General features: G+C 45.6%; 2 protein-coding genes across 2 annotated transcripts; one reads left to right on the forward strand and one right to left on the reverse strand.

The window, feature by feature from the left end:
• Positions 1 to 3,468: 3,468 nt before the first annotated feature.
• LOC128069564 (60S ribosomal protein L36-like) lies at positions 3,469 to 5,715 on the forward strand. The gene is made up of 2 exons (XM_052662708.1): positions 3,469 to 3,498; positions 5,353 to 5,715. The coding sequence occupies exons 1-2, from the start codon at positions 3,469 to 3,471 to the stop codon at positions 5,713 to 5,715; spliced, it is 393 nt and encodes a 130-aa protein (XP_052518668.1).
• A 3,543-nt stretch (positions 5,716 to 9,258) lies between these two features.
• On the reverse strand, positions 9,259 to 16,783 carry GPKOW (G-patch domain and KOW motifs). The gene is made up of 11 exons (XM_052663292.1): positions 16,606 to 16,783; positions 15,541 to 15,695; positions 15,317 to 15,441; positions 13,363 to 13,472; positions 12,359 to 12,572; positions 11,830 to 11,959; positions 11,136 to 11,262; positions 10,810 to 10,933; positions 10,652 to 10,721; positions 10,030 to 10,115; positions 9,259 to 9,937 (listed from the first exon to the last, which is right to left on the reverse strand). The coding sequence occupies exons 1-11, from the start codon at positions 16,764 to 16,766 to the stop codon at positions 9,803 to 9,805; spliced, it is 1,437 nt and encodes a 478-aa protein (XP_052519252.1). The 5' UTR covers positions 16,767 to 16,783; the 3' UTR covers positions 9,259 to 9,802.
• Between the last annotated feature and the right edge of the window lie 4,540 nt (positions 16,784 to 21,323).

Genomic DNA, 21,323 nt, shown 5'->3' on the forward strand with positions numbered 1-21,323 from the left:
GGGGAACTGCCATATATATTTTTTTCCATAGTGGCTGTACCATTTTATATTCCTACCAAGAGTGCACAAGGGTTCTAATTTTCTCCACATCTGAACCAACACTTCTTTTCTTTTTCATAGTAACCACCCTAATGAGTGTGAGGCCCAGAGAATTATCATTCTTGATCTGTATGGCAGTTCCCTGGAAACCTTCACTTACAGGGCTTGTCTTTATTTGACCTGATACAGAGCTCTCTCTGAATCACATCTGCTGAGGTGGTGATAACAGCTGGAATCAACAAGAAGTTGACCAAAAAATCATGAAAAACTGGGAGTGAGATGTCCAGAGGGACCTTTGAAAAACTCTTGACATATTTCTGGGAATCTGGAAGGCCACATGCATGTGCAACTGCAGGACTGCAAGCATGCCCAGGAAAGAGCTGAGGAGACCGTATGCTTTCACCTCTGGGTGACTTTTTTTTATTGGAGTATAGCTGATTTACAATGTGTGATAGTGTCAAGTGTACAGCAAAGTGAGTCAGTTATCCATATATATATATATATATATATATATATATATATACACATATTTCCACTCATTTTCAAATTGTTTTCCCATACTGGTTATTACAGAACATTGAGTAGAATTCGCTGTGCTGTACAGTAGGTCCTTATTAGTTATCTATTTTATATATAGTAGTGTGTATATGACCAATACAGTCTCCTAATGAATCACTTTCCCCCATGTTTCCCTTTTGGTAAACCATAAATTTGACTTTGAGATCTGTGAATCGGTTTAAGTTCATTTGTATCATTCTTTTTTAGATTCCACATATAAGTGGTATCATGTGGTATTTGTCCTTCCTCGCCTGACTTACTTCACTTAGTATGATAACCTCTAGGTCCATCTGTGTTGCTACAAATGGCATTATTTCCACTTCTGCGTGATCTTGATGCCCTGTGGAAAACTCTGCTAAGGCAGAGCTGTAAACTACCTTGCTGGAGTTTTCAAAGCATTCAGTGACACACACAGAAACCCTAGGCAAAGGTTGAAGACCTGGTTCAAAGAACTTACGGAAATCTCTATTGGCTGGCTACTAAGTTAATGAAGGTCACTTTGGTGAGCACACACAACAAAGGACTTTACAAAATTAGGTAAGAAAAGTCACTAAACAGCAGCAACAACAAACCCTGGGGAGGAGAGAATCTGAATTTCAGAGCTGCCACATTATTTCAAATGTCCACATTTTAAATTACAATGAAAACAGAAAGTATAAACCAGATTTCCCTGGTGGTTCAGTGGTTCAGAATCCACCTGTCAATGGAGGGGACATGGGTTTGATCCCTGGTCCAGGAAGATCCCACATGCTGCAGGGCAACTAAGCCCATGTGCCACAGCTACTGAGTCCACAATCTAGAGCCTCTGCTCTGCAACAAGAGAAGCCACCACAGTGAGAAGCCCACACACTGCAACTAGAGAGTAGTCCTCACTCACCACAACTAGAGAAAGCCCGCCCACAGTAACAGAGTAACCCAGCACAGCCAAAAATAAATACATAAAATAAAAATAAAGTATAAACCATACACAGGGGGAAAGTCACTAAATAGAAACCATCCCTGCTGCTGCTAAGCTGCTAAGTCACTTCAGTCGTGTCCCACTCTGTGCGACCCCATCGACGGCAGCCCACTAGGCTCCCCCATCCCTGGGATTCTCCAGGCAAGAACACTGGAGTGGGTTGCCATTTCCTTCTCCAATGCATGAAAGTGAAAAGTGAAAGTGAAGTCGCTCAGTCGTGTCCGACTCTTAGCGACCCCATGGGCTGCAGCCTACCAGGCTCCTCCGTCCATGGGATTTTCCAGGCAAGAGTACTGGAGTGGGGTGCCATTGCCTTCTCTGGAAACCATCCCTAAGGAAGCCCAAACATTGGATGTACTACATTTTAGATTTTTTTTTAAGTACAGTTGATTTACAGTGTTGTGTTAGTTTCTGGTGTACAGCATAAGTGATTAAGAATATATACATTCTGGGGTTTCCCTGGTGGTCCAGTGGCTAAGTCTCTGCACTCCCAATGCAGGGAGCCTAGGTTTGATCCCTGGTGCCACATGCCACAACTACGAGTTCACATACTGCAACTAAAAATCCTGCATGCCACAATTAAGACCCAGTGCAACCAAAAAAAAAAAGTGTGTATATATATATCTGCTAATCCCAAACTCATAATTTATCCCTCCTCCATCCCCTTTCCCCTTTGTTAACCATAAATTTGTTTTCTATGTCTGTGAGTCTGTTGCTATTTTGGAAATAAGTTCAATCGTATCATATTTTATTTTTTGGCTGTGCTGGGTCTTTGTTGCAGCATGCAGGCCTCTCTAGTTATCTGCAGGCTTAATTCCCCCAGGGCATGTGGGATCTTAGTTCCCATAGGTTAAATTGAACCCGCATCCACCTGCAGTGGAAGGCAGATTTTGAACCACTAGGCCATCAGGGAAGTCTCTGTATCATATTTTAGATTTCACTTGTAAGAGTCACATGTAAGTGATAGCAAGTTTCCCACATGGCGCAGTGGTAAAGAATCTGCCTGCCAATCTAGGAGACGCAGAGAATGGAGATTTGATCTCTGGGTCAGGAAGACCCCGTGGAGTAGAAAATAGTAACCTGCTCCAGTATTCTTGCCTGGAAAATTCCATGGACAGAGGAGCCTGGCGGGCTACAGTCCATGAGGTCACTAAAGAGTTGGACACGACTGAAAGACTAACACTTTCACTGCCATATGCAACAACATTAATGGACTTCAAGGACATTTTGCTAAGTGAAATAAGCCAGACACAGAAAGACAAGTACTACCTGATTCCACTTATGAGGTATGTAAAATAGATTTGGGACTTCCCTGGTGGTTCAGTGGTTAAGAATCCACCTTGCAATGCAGAGGACATGGGTTTAATCCCTGGTCAGGGAACTAAGATCCCACATGCCACAGGGCCACTAAGCCTTTGAGCTCTAGAGCCTGTGAGACACAAGACAGTCTGCATCGCACTACTGAAGCCCATGTGCCACAACTAGGGAGTCTGGGTGCCGCAACTAAAGATCCTGCATAATGCAATGAAGATCTCATGTGCCACAACTAAGACCCAACACAGCCAAATAAACAGATATTAAAAATAAAATAATCAAATTCATACAATTAAAGACTAGAATGGTGGTTAACAGGTTCTGGGTAGAGGGGGAAATGGGAAGTTAATAATCAACAGGCATAAAGTTTCAGTTAGGTAAGATTAATAAGCTCTGGAGATTTGCTGTACATTGTACCTGTAATAAACAATAATGTATTATATACTTAAAATTTGTTAAAAGCAGAGATCTTATGTTGAGTATTTTCATCACAATAAGATCTAAAAAATAAAGCTCTTTGCAAGAAAAAAATATATGGATTGGTTAATCTATTTTGGAAGCCTTCTCCATTTTGCATTAATGAGAGTCTAGCTGTCACTATGGCCTTTGTCCTAGAGACATTGCCCAAGGTTTGACACTGAAACGGGTCTGCCATTTTCTTTTAAATGCTTTTCAAAATTAATTATTTTTATTTTTGTTTGCACTGGGTCTTCATTGTTGCTAGTGGGCTTTCTCTAATTGCAGAGTAGGGGGCTACTCTCTAGTTGTGGTACATGGGCTTCTCATTGAGATGGCTTCGCTTGTTGCAGAGCACAGGGTCTGGGCACATGGGCTCAGCACTTGTGGTTCATGGGCCCTAGGGCATGCAGGCTTTAGTAGGTGAGGCAAGTGGGTTCAGTAGTTTCGACTCACAGGTTCCAGAGCAGGGGCTCAGTAGTTGTGGCACACAGGCTTGGTGGGCCTGCGGCATGTGGGATCTTCCTGGACCAGGGAACCCATGTCCCCTGCATTCGCAGGGTGGATTCTCATCCACTGTGCCACAAGGGAAGTCCTGCAGTTTTCTTTTGAAGAGTAGTTTGTAACTGGTGCTTGTACCATAAGCCCCTGGGGGGTTCATTATAACAGAGTACTGGTTCCCAACTACAGAATGTCAAATTCATTAGGTCCAGACAGGACCGGAGAATTTGTATTTCTGCCCTGTTTACAGGTGCTGCTGCTGCTGCTGGTCTAGGGTCCATACTTTGAGAATCACTGCTTACCTGATACCACAAAGTAATAAAACTCTGCCCCTGGAGAACTGTCCTAACCTCCTCATGGGAACCCTTGGTTCAAGATATGGCCAGAGTTCCTAGAATGACAGGAAGCTAGGACTTTGCTGAGTTTACAAACAGGTTTAGGATTAGCAGGAATTGAACCTGCTTGGTACTAAATGTTTGTTTAATAAATGACAAGTATGTTGGAGAGAGGGGAAAAAAATCCCTACAACTAATGGTGTACTTAATGGCATAAGACTGACTACTTTCCCCTTAAAACCCAGAATGAGACACATATCTACTCTCACTACTGTTCTTTTACATTGTACTGAAGATTCTAGTCAATGCATAAAAGCAAGAAGAAATAAAAGGCATCTGGATTGGAAAGAAATAAACCTGTCTTTATTTGCAGAAACGTGATTATCTAGTAGAAAACCCAATGGAATCTATAAAAAAGGTATAAAATTGTTATTTTAGCATGATTGGAGGATACAAGATCAGTGTACGAAAATCAACTGTACTTTCTCTGGCACTTCAGTGGTTAAGACTTGGTGCTCCCATTGCAGGGCAACTAAGATCCCACATGCTGCATAACACAGCCAAAAAAAAGAATGTGGAGAACTGATTTTCAAAAATTATTTATTTGGCTGCACTGGGCCTTAGTTGTGGCATGTGGATCAAACCCAGGACCCCTGCATTGGGAGTGTGGAGTATCAGCCACTGGACCACCAGTGAAGTCCTGGATAACCGATTTCTTTTAAAAGGCACAAAGCCATGCAGTGGAGGAAGGATGGTCTTTTTAACAAATGGTGCTAGAACAGTTGGATATTCATACCCAAAGGAAGCAGCCTGGATTCATACCTTCTATTATATACAATGTGTTGGTTGCTCAGTTGTGTCTGACTCCTTGCGACCCCATGGAGTGGAGATCACCAGGCTCCTCCGTCCATAGGGATTCTCCAGGCAAGAATATTGGATTGGGTGGCCATTCCCTTCTCCAGGGGATCTTCCTGACTCAGGGATAAAACCTGGGTCTCTTGTACTGCAAAAAGTAATCCAAAATGGATTAAAGACCTAAATATATTATCTGAAACTATAAAACTTCTAGAAAACCTTTGTGATCTTGGATTAGGCGAAGATTTCTTAGATAAGACATCAAAAGGACAATCCACAAAGAACAAACTGATAAATTTGACTACATCAACACTGAACATTTCTGCTTTTCAAAAGCCATTGCTAACTTTCTGCCTCACCAGCCACTGCAGAGCGGTGGCTGTGGCTCTGCTCTTCCCCATGGCCATGGGCCTTAACAAGGGCCACAGGATGACCAAGAACATGAGCAAACTGAGGCACAGCCACCTCCTCGGGCGCCTCACCAAGCACACCAAGTTCATGCGGGACATGATCCGGGAGGTGTGCAGCTTCACCCCTTATGAGCGGCAGGCCATGGAGCTGCTCAAGGTCTTCAAGGACAAGCAGGCCCGCAAGTTCATCAAGAAAAGGGTGAGGACATACATCCGTGCCAAGAGGAAGAGAGAGGAGCTGAGCAATGTCCTGGCCACCATGAGGAAAGTGGCAGCCAAGAACAACTGAGCCCGTCCCCTCTGTGCACAATAAACCTTTTCAGAAAAAAAAAAAAAAAAGACATTGTTAAGAGAACAGACAAGCCACAGACTGCCAAGAAAAATACTTGCAAAGCATATATCTGATAAAGTATCTGTATCCAGAAGATATAAGAACTGCTTTTTGAAAGGTCTATTAATAGGATATGGCAAAAGGGGTGGTGTATCTTTAATCTTTATAAAGATTCTTAAAGCTAGAAAAAATGGAAGAGATGAATAATTTGCAAAGAAGAAATAGAGACACAGATGTAGAGAACAAATGATGTTTGGATAACAAGGGGGAAAGAGGGTGGGACGAACTGGAAGCTTGGGATTGACATATTTACACTACTATGAGTAAAATAAATAATAGATATTTACAATACTGTGTGTAAAATAGATAACTAATGCAAACCTACTGTACAGCACAGGGAACTCTACTCAATACTCTGTGGTGACCAAAATGGAAGGAAATCCAAAAAAAAAAGGGGGTGGGATATATGTATACGTGCAACTGATTCACTTTGCTGTACATCAGACTAAAACAACATTGTAAAGCAACTATATGCCAATAAAAAAAAAAATTAAACCAACCTGGGTCTCCTGCATTGGCAGGTGGATTCTTTTACCACTAGCACCACTTCATATCTTTGCTCAAATGCCACCTTCATAATAAAACCTTCCCTGATCATCCTATGAATACTGCCCACTCTGGATCCCCTTTACCCTGCTGTACTTTCTCCCTGCACCCCTTTCCATGGTTGTTCACACCTTTAACGTACTGGATAATTCTCATGCTTATCGCCTCTCAGCCCCACTGGAATGTCAGCTCCGCAAGGGCAAGAATCTGTCTTGTTTTGCTCATGATCTTCAGTAACTAGTATCAAGCCTGGCATAGAATAGGGACTTGATGTTTGTTGAATGAATGATGTACCTTTTATGTATCCCTAGCATGCAGAACAGTACCTGGCATACAGTAGGGGTTCAATCAGTTCATTCAGTCGCTCAGTCATGTCCAACTCTTTGCGACCCCATGAATCGCAGCACGCCAGGCCTCCCTGTCCATCACCAACTCCCGGAGTCCACCCAAACCCATGTCCATCGAGTCGGTGATGCCATCCAACCATCTCATCCTCTGTTTTCCCCTTCTCCTCCTGCCCTCAATCTTTCCCAGCATCAATGTCTTTTCAAATGAGCCAGGCTCTTCGCATCAGATGGCCAAAGTATTGGAGTTTCAGTTTCAACATCAGTCCCTCCAATGAACACCCAGGACTGATCTCCTCGAGGATGGACTGGTTGGATCTCCTTGCAGTCCAAGGGACTCTCAAGAGTCTTCTCCAACACCACAGTTCAAAACCATCAATTCTTCAGTACTCAGCTTTCTTCACAGTCCAACTTTCACATCCATACATGACCACTGGAAAAACCATAGCCTTAACTAGACGGACCTTTGTTGGCAAAGTAATGTCTCTGCTTTTTAATATGCTGTCTAGGTTGGTCATAACTTATAGATGCCCATTGAATGAATTGGAGCAATAGCAATAGCAATTGGAGCAATAGGAAGTAGCAATACCAACTACTTCCTTGGTAAGGAAGTAGTTTTTCAAGTTGTTACTTACTCTCTCTGCTGGATGTGACAAACAGGGAAGTTAAGAGGCCCCATTGTGGGAGTAGAGGCTGAGGAGCTGAGGAAGCCATGTCAGAAAAGAGGAGCCTACCTGTATATATCTGCCCTCAAGCTCAGCCCCAGGCAGCAGTCCCAGTCACCCAAATAACTGACTTCTCTCAGAAAGGCAGAGAAGCTTCTTCCAGAGTCTGTCACAAAGGCTGGCTCAGTGTCTGGACAGCTTCCTAACAGGGTAGCACCCTGCAAGGAAAACTCTGGAGATTTGGCAAAAGAGGCAGATGCTTTTTCACCCACATCTTGCTCAGACCCTGTGATGGGGAAAAAGCCAGTCTGGACAAATTGTACAGGTCATGGTCCCCTGCTTGTGAGTGGTCTGTGGAGTATTCATGAGCTCATGGAAGCTGTTGCTGCAGTAACCGCTGCCAAGCAGGCAACACTGGCAGCACGTGCAGCAGCTGAGAACACCATGTAGACTCCGAAGGTGTTTGTGCACAGTGAACAAGGGGCAGGTTGGGAGGGCTTCCTCGTACTGTCTGTGCTTCCTGGAATGTAAGGAGGCCTGTCCTCATACTGAGGGATCAGGAGGGATCCTCTTGGAGAAGCATGAAAAGCCCCAGTGATCTGCCCAGCGGCACCAGGCCATCTGCCAGGGGCTAGGCCTTCTGAACGCAGGGTTGTATTCAAGAACCTCAGGCCCCATTTCCAAAGGTGGGCTCAGGAGAAACATTAACTCCAGGAAACTGGATCTGATAAAAGATCTATTTTAAGGGTCAAGGAGCACAGAGGAGATGGAGGAATTGTCTGAAACTGCCAGGTCATGTATCATTACAGGGCAGATACAGCACCAGGGCCATTCCCTGGGGAGCTTTATGTTCTCCAGGGCATTACCAAGACAGATTTACTATGATTTGGAGAAAAGAGGAGACCTTCTCGACTGGGTGAAGCATTTAACAACATAGGAAACTGATTTCTGGATGGGGGCTTCCCTAGTGGCTCAGATGGCAGAATTCGCCTGTAATCCCTGGGTTGGGAGGATCCCCTGAAGGAGGACATGGCAACCCACTTCAGTATTCTTGCCTGGAGAATCCCCATGGACAGAGAAGCCTGGTGGGCTAGTCCATAGGGTGGTAGAGTCAGTCACAACTGAGCGACTAAGCACAGAACTCCCAACCCTTTCCAAGATTAAAAATACAAGTCAGCCTGTAATTCCAGGGCACTGTGTACAATCACAGTGATGATGCAAGAACTGGAGGGGTTGAGGGTGGGGTTATTCTCTGGTATCTGCCTTAATAACCCTGTTTGGCTAATCTTGAAAACAGATGAGTTCTGGAATTAATTAGGGATGATTAAAAAAAAAATTAAGCCAGTCTGTGCAAGTGTCCCTCATACTGGGGTGACAATACTAGAAGGTTTTCTAATCCCTTGGCTTACTGGGCCCATGGCCAACTCATTGTCTTTCTATACCTGCTCGTTTTGGCTCAGAACAATAATCTGCTTCTGCTTGGTGTAGACAGCAGCTTACCTGTATTATTCTTCTTGAGGGGAAAGTATTCAAATTCTCCACAGCAGTGCCCTGTTCTGAAGCATCAGGAGTTTATACCAGAAGCCTAGATCTAATGCAAACACCACTAATTATATCAATGATTTAATGACTGAGGATGATTTACAAACAGTTGTGCCTAAACTCTGACTTCCCTTGTGGATTTTTTTTCTTCCCTGTTGATTTTCTATCTTAGGACATTAAACAGGGAAAAGGATTCTCTGGAATCCTTTAGTAGGAAAAAGATAACCTTTTGAGAATCTAGTTACTCAGAGAAACCAGAGAAATTCTACCCAAGATAGACAAAACTTTTTTACCTTCAAAGTTTTGGGACTAAAACAGGGGCCCCGAGATTAACTAGCTCCTCTGGAAAGTAGTGCTAACACGTCCCATTGGTGGGGAGAAGCCTCCCTTCAGCCTGAATCCTGTCATAGGCTCAAGATAACCTGTGGGCATCTTCTGTGGATCACAAGTAAAAGCAGAGCCTGCAAGATTCTTCCTTAGGATGTTCTCCAGAGATGCAGCATACCCAAATCCCTAGTCTCTGCTCAGGGACAGGGTTCATAGCTTTGGGATTCTGATAGTGTGCTCAGGAGCAAATGGATCCTTCCACTTGGCTGGCAGCCCAAGCTTGGAGGTGGGGCTGAAAACAGGAATGGTTCCCATCTCCACTCACAGCTTAGCACACCATTTATGATCTCTTTGTTTCACCAACGATTTGAACTTTTTATTATATACTAACTTCTGATAAACTGGGTTTGTTTCTAGCCTCCCTTCTGACCCATCCTGTCCCAGGGATGCACTGCCAAGTGGAGGGCAAACCATGACCCCCTCCCCCCACCTTCACAAAGGCAGGCTTTTCACATTGTACAGGACTGGAAACAGCCTGGGGGATGGGAGCGTATCCACAGGTCAGTCTTCCTCCACCTCCCAGAGGCCCACAAACTGGCAGATGGCATCATAGTGCAGCTCCACCACCCTGTCTTCTCTCTGCAGCTGTACCAGAGCCCGGCTCCGTGCTCTGTCCCGGTCCAGCAGACGGCCCACCTATAGCAGGGGTGGGTCGAGTCAGCAAGGCCAAGCCAGACCAGAGACGTTCCCATGGGCCCCTGCCCCCGTTTCCTAGGTCTGCAACTCACCCTTCCAGCCCATTGCCCCAGCACCACCATCACCTGGTCACCTGGGACCTTGGGGACCAGGGTCTCCAGCATGTCTTCCCTCACGCCTGTGGACAAGGAAAGGGGAGTGAGACCTGCAGCAAATGCCAGCCCAGCCAGGGTCCTGTCAGAAGGGCCTTTCCTGTATTCCCTGGAGCCACTCTATACCTGTTGACAGATGGTGGTCTCCCATATTCATTTCCCACAGGAGGAAACCTAAGGAGCCATTCCTGGCAATAGTTGTAATAAAGGGACCATTTATGTACAACAATGATGAGTGGGGGGTGATAACAGACACCATTTATTGTGGGCACATCGTATGCCCTGCCCTGCATGGGGAGCTTACACACATCCCTGCAAGGTACCAGTCCCAAGAGGGAGAAATAGGTTATCTTCATGATAATTTTTTAGAAGAGGCAAGTGGGGCTCAGATATTCACCATCACAGAAGTGTCTAATGATATGTCAGAGGGTGTTGGGCCTTACAAAAAAACCCAATTCTGCCCAAACTCCCAGCCTCTGCCTGGGTCAGGCTCTTGACCCAAGATAGTCTTCTCACCTGCCTCCGGGATGATGAAGACCCAGCAACCATCCCTCAGACTCACCTTCCAAGACCTGGCCTTCATCTGTCCGACACACACAGGTGTCTGGGCTCAGGACGTCTTCAATTGTCATCTGGGGAAAGGGTCAGCAGATATGAGAATGTTAGCTAAGGGGACCCATTCCCCGGGGGAAGAAGCAGACCCAGGTGTGGGGTTCCCACCTTGGTGTTGTAATACTGGCCGCCCTTGTGCAGCTTGTCCACAAACCGCACTCGCAGATCCCTGTGCAGCCAGTGCTGACTCCAGGGGGCTGCCTTCTCATTCTTGGCTGCAGGCCCATCCTGTCTGTGGAGAGGGGTCAACACCAGGCATAGCTCTTTATGGGGGGCATGTTCCAGTCACCCCACCTTTGCCGATGTTTTGAAACCCACCCATAATGCCATTCCTAGTTCTTTCTAGGCACCTGCCTTGCCCTGGAAACCTTCTCTGCTGGAGCCTCCCCACAGTTCTGCCCCTACCCCTACACCTGAGATGCTCAGTATCCCACCGGTCTGGATGGTGTTTCCGCTTCCTCTCTGAGTCCTCCCAGCATATGTGGCTGTCCTGATCCTGGAGGGTCTTCCGTGATGAGGTTGTTCTGTGCTGTCCCCCAGGGGAAGTTCTGCTCACCTGACCTGTTCAACAGGGGGTGAAGGGAACCCAGAAACAGCCTTGGTATCTCACTCGCTTCCCTGCCAGGCCACACCTCAGCCTCAGGCCACCTCTCATCTGCCAGAGTACCCCGGCTCACCATCCAGCCTTTGCCTTAGCTATTAGAACACTGCCTGCTTCCTCTCAGCTGTCTCGGCTTCCTTCAGGAGGCCTTGCTCGACCCAACTCCCATGTGCCAAACTGGCCCATCCATGCCTAGAATGCCTTCCTCCCCATCATGCCCTAGTCCTAGCTGTTCTCCATCCCTAGCAATGGAGCAGTCCACCACCCGAGAGACAAAAACTTTCCAAGGGTAGGAACTGGTTTCCATTCCTGTTGCTTCCTCCCTAGAAGGAGGCTAAAGACCCAGGGTTACTAGAGAAACTTCTCTTCAGTCAAACTGCATAAACCACTATGTTCACTCTCACCTCTTAATTCTGATCAGAAGTCACCCTTGCCATGCAGACCACTGTCCCATCCCTCTACAGATCTAACTCTCACCCCCAGGAACACTGCTCCAACTCCCCCAGATGAGTAACAGGCTCACTTACTCAGATTCAAGTTCTTGTCAAACTCCTTCTGGGAGACAGGCCGCAGGCAATACTCACTAACAGTCACCATGCGGCTCCCCACAGCCAGACGGACCATGGCTCGAACATTGTCAGGATCAAGGCCTTCCACCTAAAGTGTGTGTGGGGGGGGTGGGGCGGGGGGAAATGAGGCAGGGGTTGAGTGGACTTGACCCATGTTCCTAGGACCAAGTTGTCCACCCTTATCTCTAATAAGCATCTTATCTCTATGCGTCTCTCCCAGCAGACTATGAGGCTTGGATACATTTTAAGTATCTAATCCTCAGGGACTTGTGGCAAAAGGCATTCTCTCCCTTTTAGTTGAAAACTGAGGCTCAGAAAGGCCTGGCAAGTAGCCCTTAGTTACGGAATGACATAGTGGGTCTGGCAGCCCTAAAAGACAAGGACTTCCAGCCTTTATACTCCACACCCAATTCTGCCTCCTTCTGACCCTCACATCAATCTTCCCTGCTGCCTGTTTTTTGGCTCCAGGCACATCAAGGTTCCTTACCTTCCCATAGAGGCCTCGGTGGGGGCCAGAAAGAACCACCACAGCTCCTCCAGGCACCAGTCCTTTAGGCTTGTCTTCCTTATCCTTCTCTTGCTCCTCATCTGGCCTCGGCAGGCGGCAGGGGTTGGTAGGGGCCAGGGCCTGGACCTCGGTCAGGTTGGCGCCCAGTCCTAACCCCTTGGGCCTCAGTGAATTGACACAGGGCTTCACTACTCTGCAGGGAGCACAGAATATGGACTTGTTGGGGGGATGCATCAGTCTTCAATGTCTTGTTCCCCACCCCTATCCCCAACCACTACTTAACTCCCATCCTATCAACATGTTCAAGAACATCCTTCCCAATCTCATATTAGGACTATTTATGACCTACAGAAATGGCAATTTCATTTGGTTCAATCGAATAACATGCTGCGTATACCATCTATGACATGGTATCTAGAGTGGATTCTGAGACAGGTCCCAGTAGCCAAATATACCAATATTTCTACATGGGAAACTATTCACACCAAACAAGATAGACTGTAAAATGCTCACTGTCAATTCAGGTCATATTTGGCTGCCAAATATTTCATGAAAAAAAAAGTCTTGTTTTCAGAATTCTTTAGAGTTTGGAAGGTAGAGAAGGGATTACAGGTCTGTATGATCATGACAATATCAAGGGTTTAGCCTATGCTTATCTGTGGCCAAGGGCTACTATAAGGGCTTTATGTGTATCATTTCACTTAACTTTGAAAACAAAGTTATTATCCCCATTTTTCAGATGAGGAAGCTGATGCCCAGGGAGGCAATGTTTACATAAACAGGATCTCTTAATGGAGTTTCAATGGGCAAACAGGAGGTTATAACAGCAGTGGAAGAGACTATTGAAATACTTAGGGTGGTAACGTGCCCTCTCCCTGCCTGGATGGTTCTGGGTGGGCAGTAACCATGCGGGGTCTGTTCCCTGGCCCATCAGTTGTCCCCTGGCCTGTCTGCTGTCCCCTGTCCCTACCCGAGAAACTCACTGACTGAAGGTCCGGCCGATGCCCTCGCCAGGTTTCCAGCCCATGCCCCGCAGCATAGCCAGCCCGTAGGCCTCTACAGGGACTGCCTCGTAATCAGCCTCCTCCGGCACCTATGGGTTTAGGCAGAGGAAGGATGGTCAGGCTTGGCTTACCATGGGCCCACTGAAGTGTACTTGCTATCACCCACTGAGTGACACTTGAGGCTTCTTTTCCAGTGAGCTCAAGGGTGAGTTTTTCTTTCCTCTCATCATCCCTCACTTTATTCCTCCATGTTCAGTCCTTGGACAAATATTTATAAAGCATCTATTCTGTGCCAGCTACTGTTCCAGGTGCCGAGGATAAAGCAGTGAACAAAACAGACAGAAACTCCTGCCCTTGTGTGGCTTACATTCTAGTTGTGGAGACAGAATAAATGAAATGCCTAAAACATGATATGTCAGGTAGGGATAAGTCAGATGAAGGAAAATAAAGCAGGTTAAGGGGATGCAGAGGGATGGAGAAGGGAGTGTCACCAAGTTGATATTTGAGTAGAGACCGAAGGAGATGACAGAGGGAATCCTGAAGATACAGGAAGAGTGCTCCAGAGAGGACAGTAAAAGCAAAGGCCCCAAGGCAGGACAAGATCTGTTGTGTGTGAAGAGCATCGTGAAAGCCAATGTGATTGAAACAGATGTGGAGGCAAAGAGGGGTGGTAAGAGATTAATCAGGAGAGCTGGCCAGAAGCCATGACAGGATGGCAGCTGCAACGGGACCAGTGAAAAAGTTACTGAAATAGTCCAAATGAGAAATGCTGGTGGCTCAGACCAGAGGAGTGGTAGTGGTAATGGAGGGAAGTGGTCAGATTCTGGATATACGTGGAAAAGAGAGATGATGGGATTTTGCTGACAGTATATAGAGTATGAAATGAAGGGATTCAAGGATGACTCTAAGGTTTGGGACTGAGATGTGGAAGGCTCTGAGAGGAGGGAAAATCAGGGAAAGGAGGCCAAAACTGGAACAGGATGGAGAGTGAAGTGAAGGTCTTTTTTAAGATGAAAGAAACCCAGAGGTTGTCTGAAGACTGAGGAGAATGGTTCAGTTGAAAGAGTCTCTCTGCTTTGGGGCTGTAGGAGAACTAGAACCCAAATAAGCATTGCCAAAAAATTGTGAAGGAAGAGGTGGAAAGCAGGGTCCATGAGTATGAAAGGCAGACTTGGTTACTTCTGTGGACACACCCCTCATCTCTCCTGTTATCAGAATCATCACTCCCTTAATTCTTTATATTCACTCTAGACACATCAAGGTGTCACTGATGGACACATACCATGCTGATTTCCTGTCACTATGCCATTGTCTGGGTGGTTGCTGCCATTAGGAGCACTCAACCTCCTCTTCCTTCTCTCACTAAACCCTATCTATCCTCCTGGCCTCACTCTTACCACTCTGGTCTGGGTCACCATCACCTCTAGCATGGACTGCTGCTCTCCTTGCCTCCACCTTTGCTTACTAGTCTGTTCTGCTCACAGCAGCCAGAGAGAGCCTGTCAAGTCATAAGTATTGTCCCTTCTCTGCTCAGAGCCCTCTCATTGCTCTCATCCCACTCAGAGCAAAAGCCCAAGTCCTCACGATGGCCCACTTGTGACCTCATCTGCTACCCTTCCCTCTCATTCATTCCACTCCAGCTACACTGGTCTCCCTGGTGTTCCTCAAATGCTCCAAGCAGAGTCTACCCTTAGGATCTTTACATTTCCTGTTCCCTTTGCTCCTCACCTCCTTCAGATAATCCCAGAGTCCAAACCTTTTCACATCTCAGTATTTGGATTCATTTGTCAATGCTTCCAAAAAGGACAGAAGGAAGGGAGAGGTGGCAGACCTGTAGTATACACACAGACTTTTCCTGCTGGTGCAGGGAGACAAGGCTGGCAGACAGGACAATGAGAGACTGGGGAAGCGGGGAGGTGAGGGGCCAGCTCACTGTCTCAGCCTGGGGTTCGCTGTCTCTCCCTTCTCCGTTGGGGATGCATCCTTTCTGGATCATGGGGATAGTGAGTGTGGGGTCAACACCCACATTCTCTCTCTCCTCCAGAGACTTCTTGGATTCTGAAGAAGAATGGTAGGGAGCAATGAGGTCCCACCCTCTCCTTCCATTTTCCTCCCGTTCTTCCTTCACTAGGGCAAGGCAAAGGAGGGATTACCCACCCTCAATGAGCTCCTTCACAGCCTGGGACAGCATCCCATCCATCAAGACCTCAGTATGTATGGATGGCCCAGGGGCCTGGGTCGGTGGCTGCCTTCGATGGCCATTCTGGATCAAAGGGATGACAAGTTCCTTGGGGGCTTCTGAGGGCTTCACACTGATGTGGACACAGAGGAGTGAAATTGGGAGAGTAGCACAAGCAGTGAGTCCTGAGCCACAACCCTTCACTCAGAAGAAACACAAGAGCCACACTCACCCCCAGCCCCATAGATCACACCCTCTGTTCTCGTGTTATACCCTAGTGGTGCTTTCTTTGGATTCTCTCCCCCACCACAAACTTTTTTTTTTTTTTTTTGGCTGCACCTGGTGACTTGCGAGATAGTAGTTCCCTGACCAGGGGTCAAACCTGGGCCCCCTGCAATGAAAACACGGAGTCCTAACCACTGGACCACCAGAGAACCCTCTCTGCCCACCTCTTAAATGTCAGTGCCTTCGTGGAATCAGTCCTCAGTTCTGGACCTTCTGTTCATCCCAAGACCCACTTCTGTGGCTTCCACAAGGACCTAGAAATCACCGTCTTCAGCCCAGACTCTCCCCCAAGTTCCAGGCTCCATACCAGCCTCCTGGGTGGTTGATTCTCTTCTGGAAGCACCTCCCCTCAAACTGTCCATTCCGAATTAAGCTGATGATGGCCTCCCCCCAACCTGAATCTGGCGCTCAATTCCGGTCCCCATATCGAAGAAGCCTCACCGCTTCACCTGGGCTACTAGGAGTCCTGTCATTCTCATTCCTTTTCTTTTTTCAGAACACAAACACACGCTCCGCAGGGCCCCTCGACTCCTAAACACACCCTCTCTCAGGAGTACATCCTCTCCTCTCAATCCCTCTGGCCAACAGATCCAATTTCCCTACCTCTCTTACTGATTCCCGACTTTTCTCCTTCACAGATTTTCTCCGGCTGTCCTTCAGACTTCCCAGGCCACTGTCACCAAGACATGAACTGATTCCACCCTCCCGCAGGCACCCACCGCACCGGTTTCCAAGGGATGAAAGACCCAGCACTTCACCTCTGCAGCTCCCTGCCTTCCACGGTCTTCAAGAAATCCTTCTCCTCCGGAGCCGTGTCTCCCGCTAGCCATCTTCGGGCGGACGTGCGATTGAAGCTGAAGGAAATAGGGGCAGTGGAGGATCCCGTCGGCCGCAAAACACCATCTTCGGCGTCCGCCATCTTGCCCCTCTTCCCAGGCCGTCGTGCTGCTCTCTGGGAAGCTTAGTTTACGCTCACTTTGCCGGGGCCTTGAGCACGATCGGTAGAACTACCCTTCCCATGAAGCATTGCGGCACTGGCCGGCGAAGGCGGATAGGGACCGTAGGAAGTAACTGCCGTTCTTTTTACTTCACAGGAGCGCGTGACGCCAAGCATAGAGGGAAATGTAGTTCTTAGGGAAGCTGTATGCGTGCTAAGTCGCTTCAGTCGTGTCCGATTCTGCGACCCTATGGACCATAGCCCATAGGCCAGATTCCTCTGTCCGTGGGATTCTCCAGGCAAGAATACTGGCATGAGTTGCCATTCCCTCTTCCAGGGGATCTTCCTGACCCAGGGATGAAACCCACGTCTCTTACATCTCCTGCGTTGGCAGGTGGGTTCTTGGGGAAGGTAGGCGTGATAGAAGATGGGTTCGTTCTTGCTAAGTATTCATTCTTATGTGTGGGCATTATTAATCGCCTGCTTTGCCCTACTGGTGTGGGAAAGTAGGTAAAGTAAATAATTAAGAAAAAAAATCTGTGAGTGCCAATTGTGTACAATAATAAATAATAGACATGTAAGTGGTGCCTTCAAGATGATAGATGTAATAGTGGACAAACTCTAGATTCAAATACAGATGACCTTTGGATTACATGGGTTTGAACTGTGAGGGTCCATTTATACGTGGATCTTTCACTAAATAACCTACTACATTACTACATGATGTGAGGTCGGTTGGATGCAAGGTTGGTTGAATCCGAAGATGCAGAATCTGGAAGATTTTAGACTGCCCTGCATTGTTGCCCCTAATCCCTACATTGTTCAAAGGCCAGCGGTATTAATAAAATAGTCTGGCTTCCTCTCTTGAGACTCCAAGTCTAGTGGGAAACAATGACACTCAAAACGGATAAAAAAAATGTTCCTACCAACTTTAAATGTTGTGAGAGCCACCTCCTAAGGCCTCAGAAGATTAATGAGACAGTCCTCTGAGTAGGACTTTAGAGTTTGTAAAGTAGAAGACCGATACTTAAATAGTCATAAGAAAGAAAACTACAAATCTAAAAATTCATCCCAAGGAAACCATCTAAGATGTTAAAAAGTATTTTATATCTTATTTATTGTAGCAAAGCTTGAAGACCACTAAAATGAACAACAAAAGGGGATGGGCTAAATGAATTAGAGCACATGGTTTGGATGGAACCAATACAGAGCTTTTAAATGTGAAGCTATAATTAAATGAAATGAGGACATAGTCACAGTGTTTGGAAAGTAAATAATGATTTAGTGGATTATAGGAAGCTCTTGAAAATAGGTAGCCCAATATTCAATAAATTTTGTGGCTATGCTTTCAGGCTTATAAGCCCTAGGCATCCTGGGATGGGCCCTGAAATCTCAAGAGAGAAGCCATTGTGGTTTTCAAAATATACAACAACAACAAAAAAATCTTTTTTTAAGTTATGGTATATGGGATCCAGTCCCCTGATCAGGGATGGAACCCAGGCCCTCTGCATTGGGAGCAAGGAGTCTTAGCCATTGGACCCCCAGGGAAGTCCCAACAACATTCTATTTTATTATTAATGATGTGAACATTGCCTGGGAGGCTAACTGTCCATGGCTGAAGTGATACCCACTTCCTGAAGCAGCCACCTGAGATAGTGTGCACAATACAGGCTTACACAGGCTGGGGCCAGAGGTCCCTGAGAATCTTACCGTCTCACTTGGTTCACACTTGATTTGTGACTAACTCTTGACATGTACCACAGAGATCATGCCAAGCTACCCTAGTCTTCATGGTGAAAATATAGTGGGAGAAAAGACACTTTTTTTCTGTTTTTCCTTTATTCTGAAAACAAAATCAGGAATTTTTTTTCTATTTGCAAGCATTAAGAAAAGTACTTGCTTACCATGCAGTGTAAGAAGACTATAGGAAACTTTTGCACATTCAACCATTTATTCTTTTGTTCATTGAATAACATGAATTGAGCACCTACCCTATTATATACTCTTCCCTCCAGGTACTCTTATGGGATAATGGGACAATCCATGGTTCCAAGCGTGGTTATGACTGCAGACATAAAGGACTGTGGGAAGGGGTGGCTGAGAAGACAGAGGGGATAGGTTTACATGATACCACTTCTAAGATGGGATGAAGATTCAGAAAGCATTCTGAAAGATGGCAGGAAATGAAGCTGGAGTGATGGGCTGGAGTTTGGCCACCTCACTACAACTGACTCAAATCCTCAAAGACTTTCTGCTGCATGTGATAAGGGTGCCATGCGAAGGTTATGTGGCATGACAAAATTTGTATTTTAGAAAAATAATGTATATCAAAGGTATAGAGACAACGTGCTCAATACACAAAGCACTCCTGTAGTTCAATAACTATAAAAGGAAAGCAATTCCCAACTAAAAAGTGGGAGCAGACAGAATTAGATGGTTCACGAAATGAGAAATACAAATAGTCATGAAGCACATGTAAAGATTCTCAACCTCACTAATACTCAAAGCAGAGACTTCCCTGGTGGTCCAGTGGCTAAGACTCTGGGCTCCCAATATGAGGGACCCAGGTTCAATCCCTGGTCTTGTAGCTAAAGATCCCACATGCTGCAACTAAGATCCAGCACAGCCAAATAAATAAATAAACACTCAAAGCAATGCAAACAAATAAATAATAAAGTGCTGTTCTTCTCTTAACTCACTGGTAAAATTAAAAAGACAAACACTTCTACTGTGGGTTCTCTATGCCAATTGCCCATCTAAGCACTCACTTAGTCTCCCAAGGATTCTGTGAGGTAGGAACTAGTTTAAAAATCCATTTTACAGGTAAGAGAACTGCAGCCCAGAGAGGCTGAGTTGGCCAAGATCACAAAATAGTAAGTACTATGGATGAATCCTAGAGCTACTAAAGATAGAAGAAAACGGGCACGTTCATACATTGTTAATAAGGGCACAAATTGATTCGACATTTATGCAGGGCAGTATAATAATATACATGCCTTCCCTGACTCAGTGACTACATTTCTAAGACTAGATCTGAAGGAAAGAATGGAAAATTGGAGCAGGATATTCTGTATGCTAATGAGTGAATCTACATTATACCCTGACTAAAATGGTTTAAAAATTCTTCGTGGTTTGACAAGGAACAATAGTTACAGTATTGTGTTAAATGGAAAAAGCAATCTGAGGAGTATGTAGGAATTTCTAGAAAATTAATAATGTTATTTAACCTAGTGAGAGTTACACAGGTATTGATTTTACAGTTTGTCAAACTGTTTGTGTATGTAGTATGTATGTTCTCTATTTCACTATTTTTTAAAAATAGAGAATTCAGAATAGTAGTACTAGGAGCTTGGTGGGCCTTATCCTCAACAAAGCAACCAACACTAGTGAAAGTTTTTTTGTTTTACTTCTTTTTATTCTTTTATTTTTTATTAGAAGATAAATGCTTTACAATGTTGTGGTGGTCTCTGCCATACATCAACGCAAATCAGTCATAATTATATATATCTCCCCTCCCTTTTGAGTTTCAGTTACCGGCCCACATTCCACCCCTTTAGGTGGTCACACAGCATCAGGCTGGGCTCCCTGTTATATAGCAGCTTCCCACAAGCTCTCTAATTTACACATGATAGTGTATATAAACCACTGCTACTTTCTCAATTCGTACCACCCTCTCTTCCCTTGCTGTGTCCACAAGTCCGTTCTCTCTGTCTGTGTCTCCATGACTTCTTGGTAAATAGGTTCATCAGTACTATTTTTCTAGATTCCATATAAATACATTAGTATATGATGCTTGTTTTTGTCTTTCTGACTTACTTCACTCTGTATGACAGACTCTAGGTTTATCCAGCTCACTACAAGTGACTCAAATTCATTTCTTTTTATGGCTGAGTAGTATTCCATTATATGTATGTACTATATCTTTATCCATTCATCTGTTGATGGACATCTAGGTTGCTTCCATGTTCTGGCTATTGTAAATATGAAAACAGTGGTGCTATGAACATTGGGATACATGTATTTTTCTGAATTATGGTTTTCTCAGGGTATATGCCCAGTAGTGGGATTGGGCTTTCCTGGTAGCTCAACTGGTAAAGAATCCGCTTGCAATGCAGGAGACCCCAGTTTGATTCCCAGGTCAAGAAGATCCCCTGGAGAAGGGTATGGCAACCCACTCCAGTATTCTTGCCTGGAGAATCCCCAGGGACAGAGGAGCCTGGTGGGCTACAGTCCATGGGGTCACAAAGAGTCGGACACGACTGAGTGACTAAGCACACGCATGGTAGTGTTATTCCTAGTTCGTTAAGGAATCTCCATACTGTTCTCCATAGTGGCTATATCAATTTACATTCCCACAAACCGTGCAGTGGGTTTTCCTTTTCCACATCCTGTCCAAGATTTATTGTTTGTAGTTTTTTTGTTTTTTTTTTTTTTTATGATGGCCATTCTGATTGGTGTGAGGTAATACCTCATTGTAGTTTTGATTTGCATTTCTCTAATAATGAGCTATGTTGAGTTTAACCAACTCCATAAAGTCTT

This window comes from Budorcas taxicolor, chromosome X (assembly GCF_023091745.1).
Source record: "Budorcas taxicolor isolate Tak-1 chromosome X, Takin1.1, whole genome shotgun sequence".
Taxonomy (NCBI): Eukaryota; Metazoa; Chordata; class Mammalia; order Artiodactyla; family Bovidae; genus Budorcas; species Budorcas taxicolor.

What these genes read in the sequence shown, in the direction of transcription:
- GPKOW (XM_052663292.1), bottom strand. Translation starts at nt 16,766, where the DNA reads ATGGCGGACGCCGAAGATGGTGTTTTGCGGCCGACGGGATCCTCCACT. An exon ending in TGTGAAGGAGCTCATTGAGG is followed by an intron (nt 15,442 to 15,540) that starts GTGGGTAATCCC and finishes ATTCTTCTTCAG; the next exon opens with AATCCAAGAAGTCTCTGGAG. An exon ending in ATCGGCCGGACCTTCAGTCA is followed by an intron (nt 12,573 to 13,362) that starts GTGAGTTTCTCG and finishes TGCTCCCTGCAG; the next exon opens with AGTAGTGAAGCCCTGTGTCA.
- LOC128069564 (XM_052662708.1), top strand. Translation starts at nt 3,469, where the DNA reads ATGGCCTTTGTCCTAGAGACATTGCCCAAG. An exon ending in TCCTAGAGACATTGCCCAAG is followed by an intron (nt 3,499 to 5,352) that starts GTTTGACACTGA and finishes GCTTTTCAAAAG; the next exon opens with CCATTGCTAACTTTCTGCCT.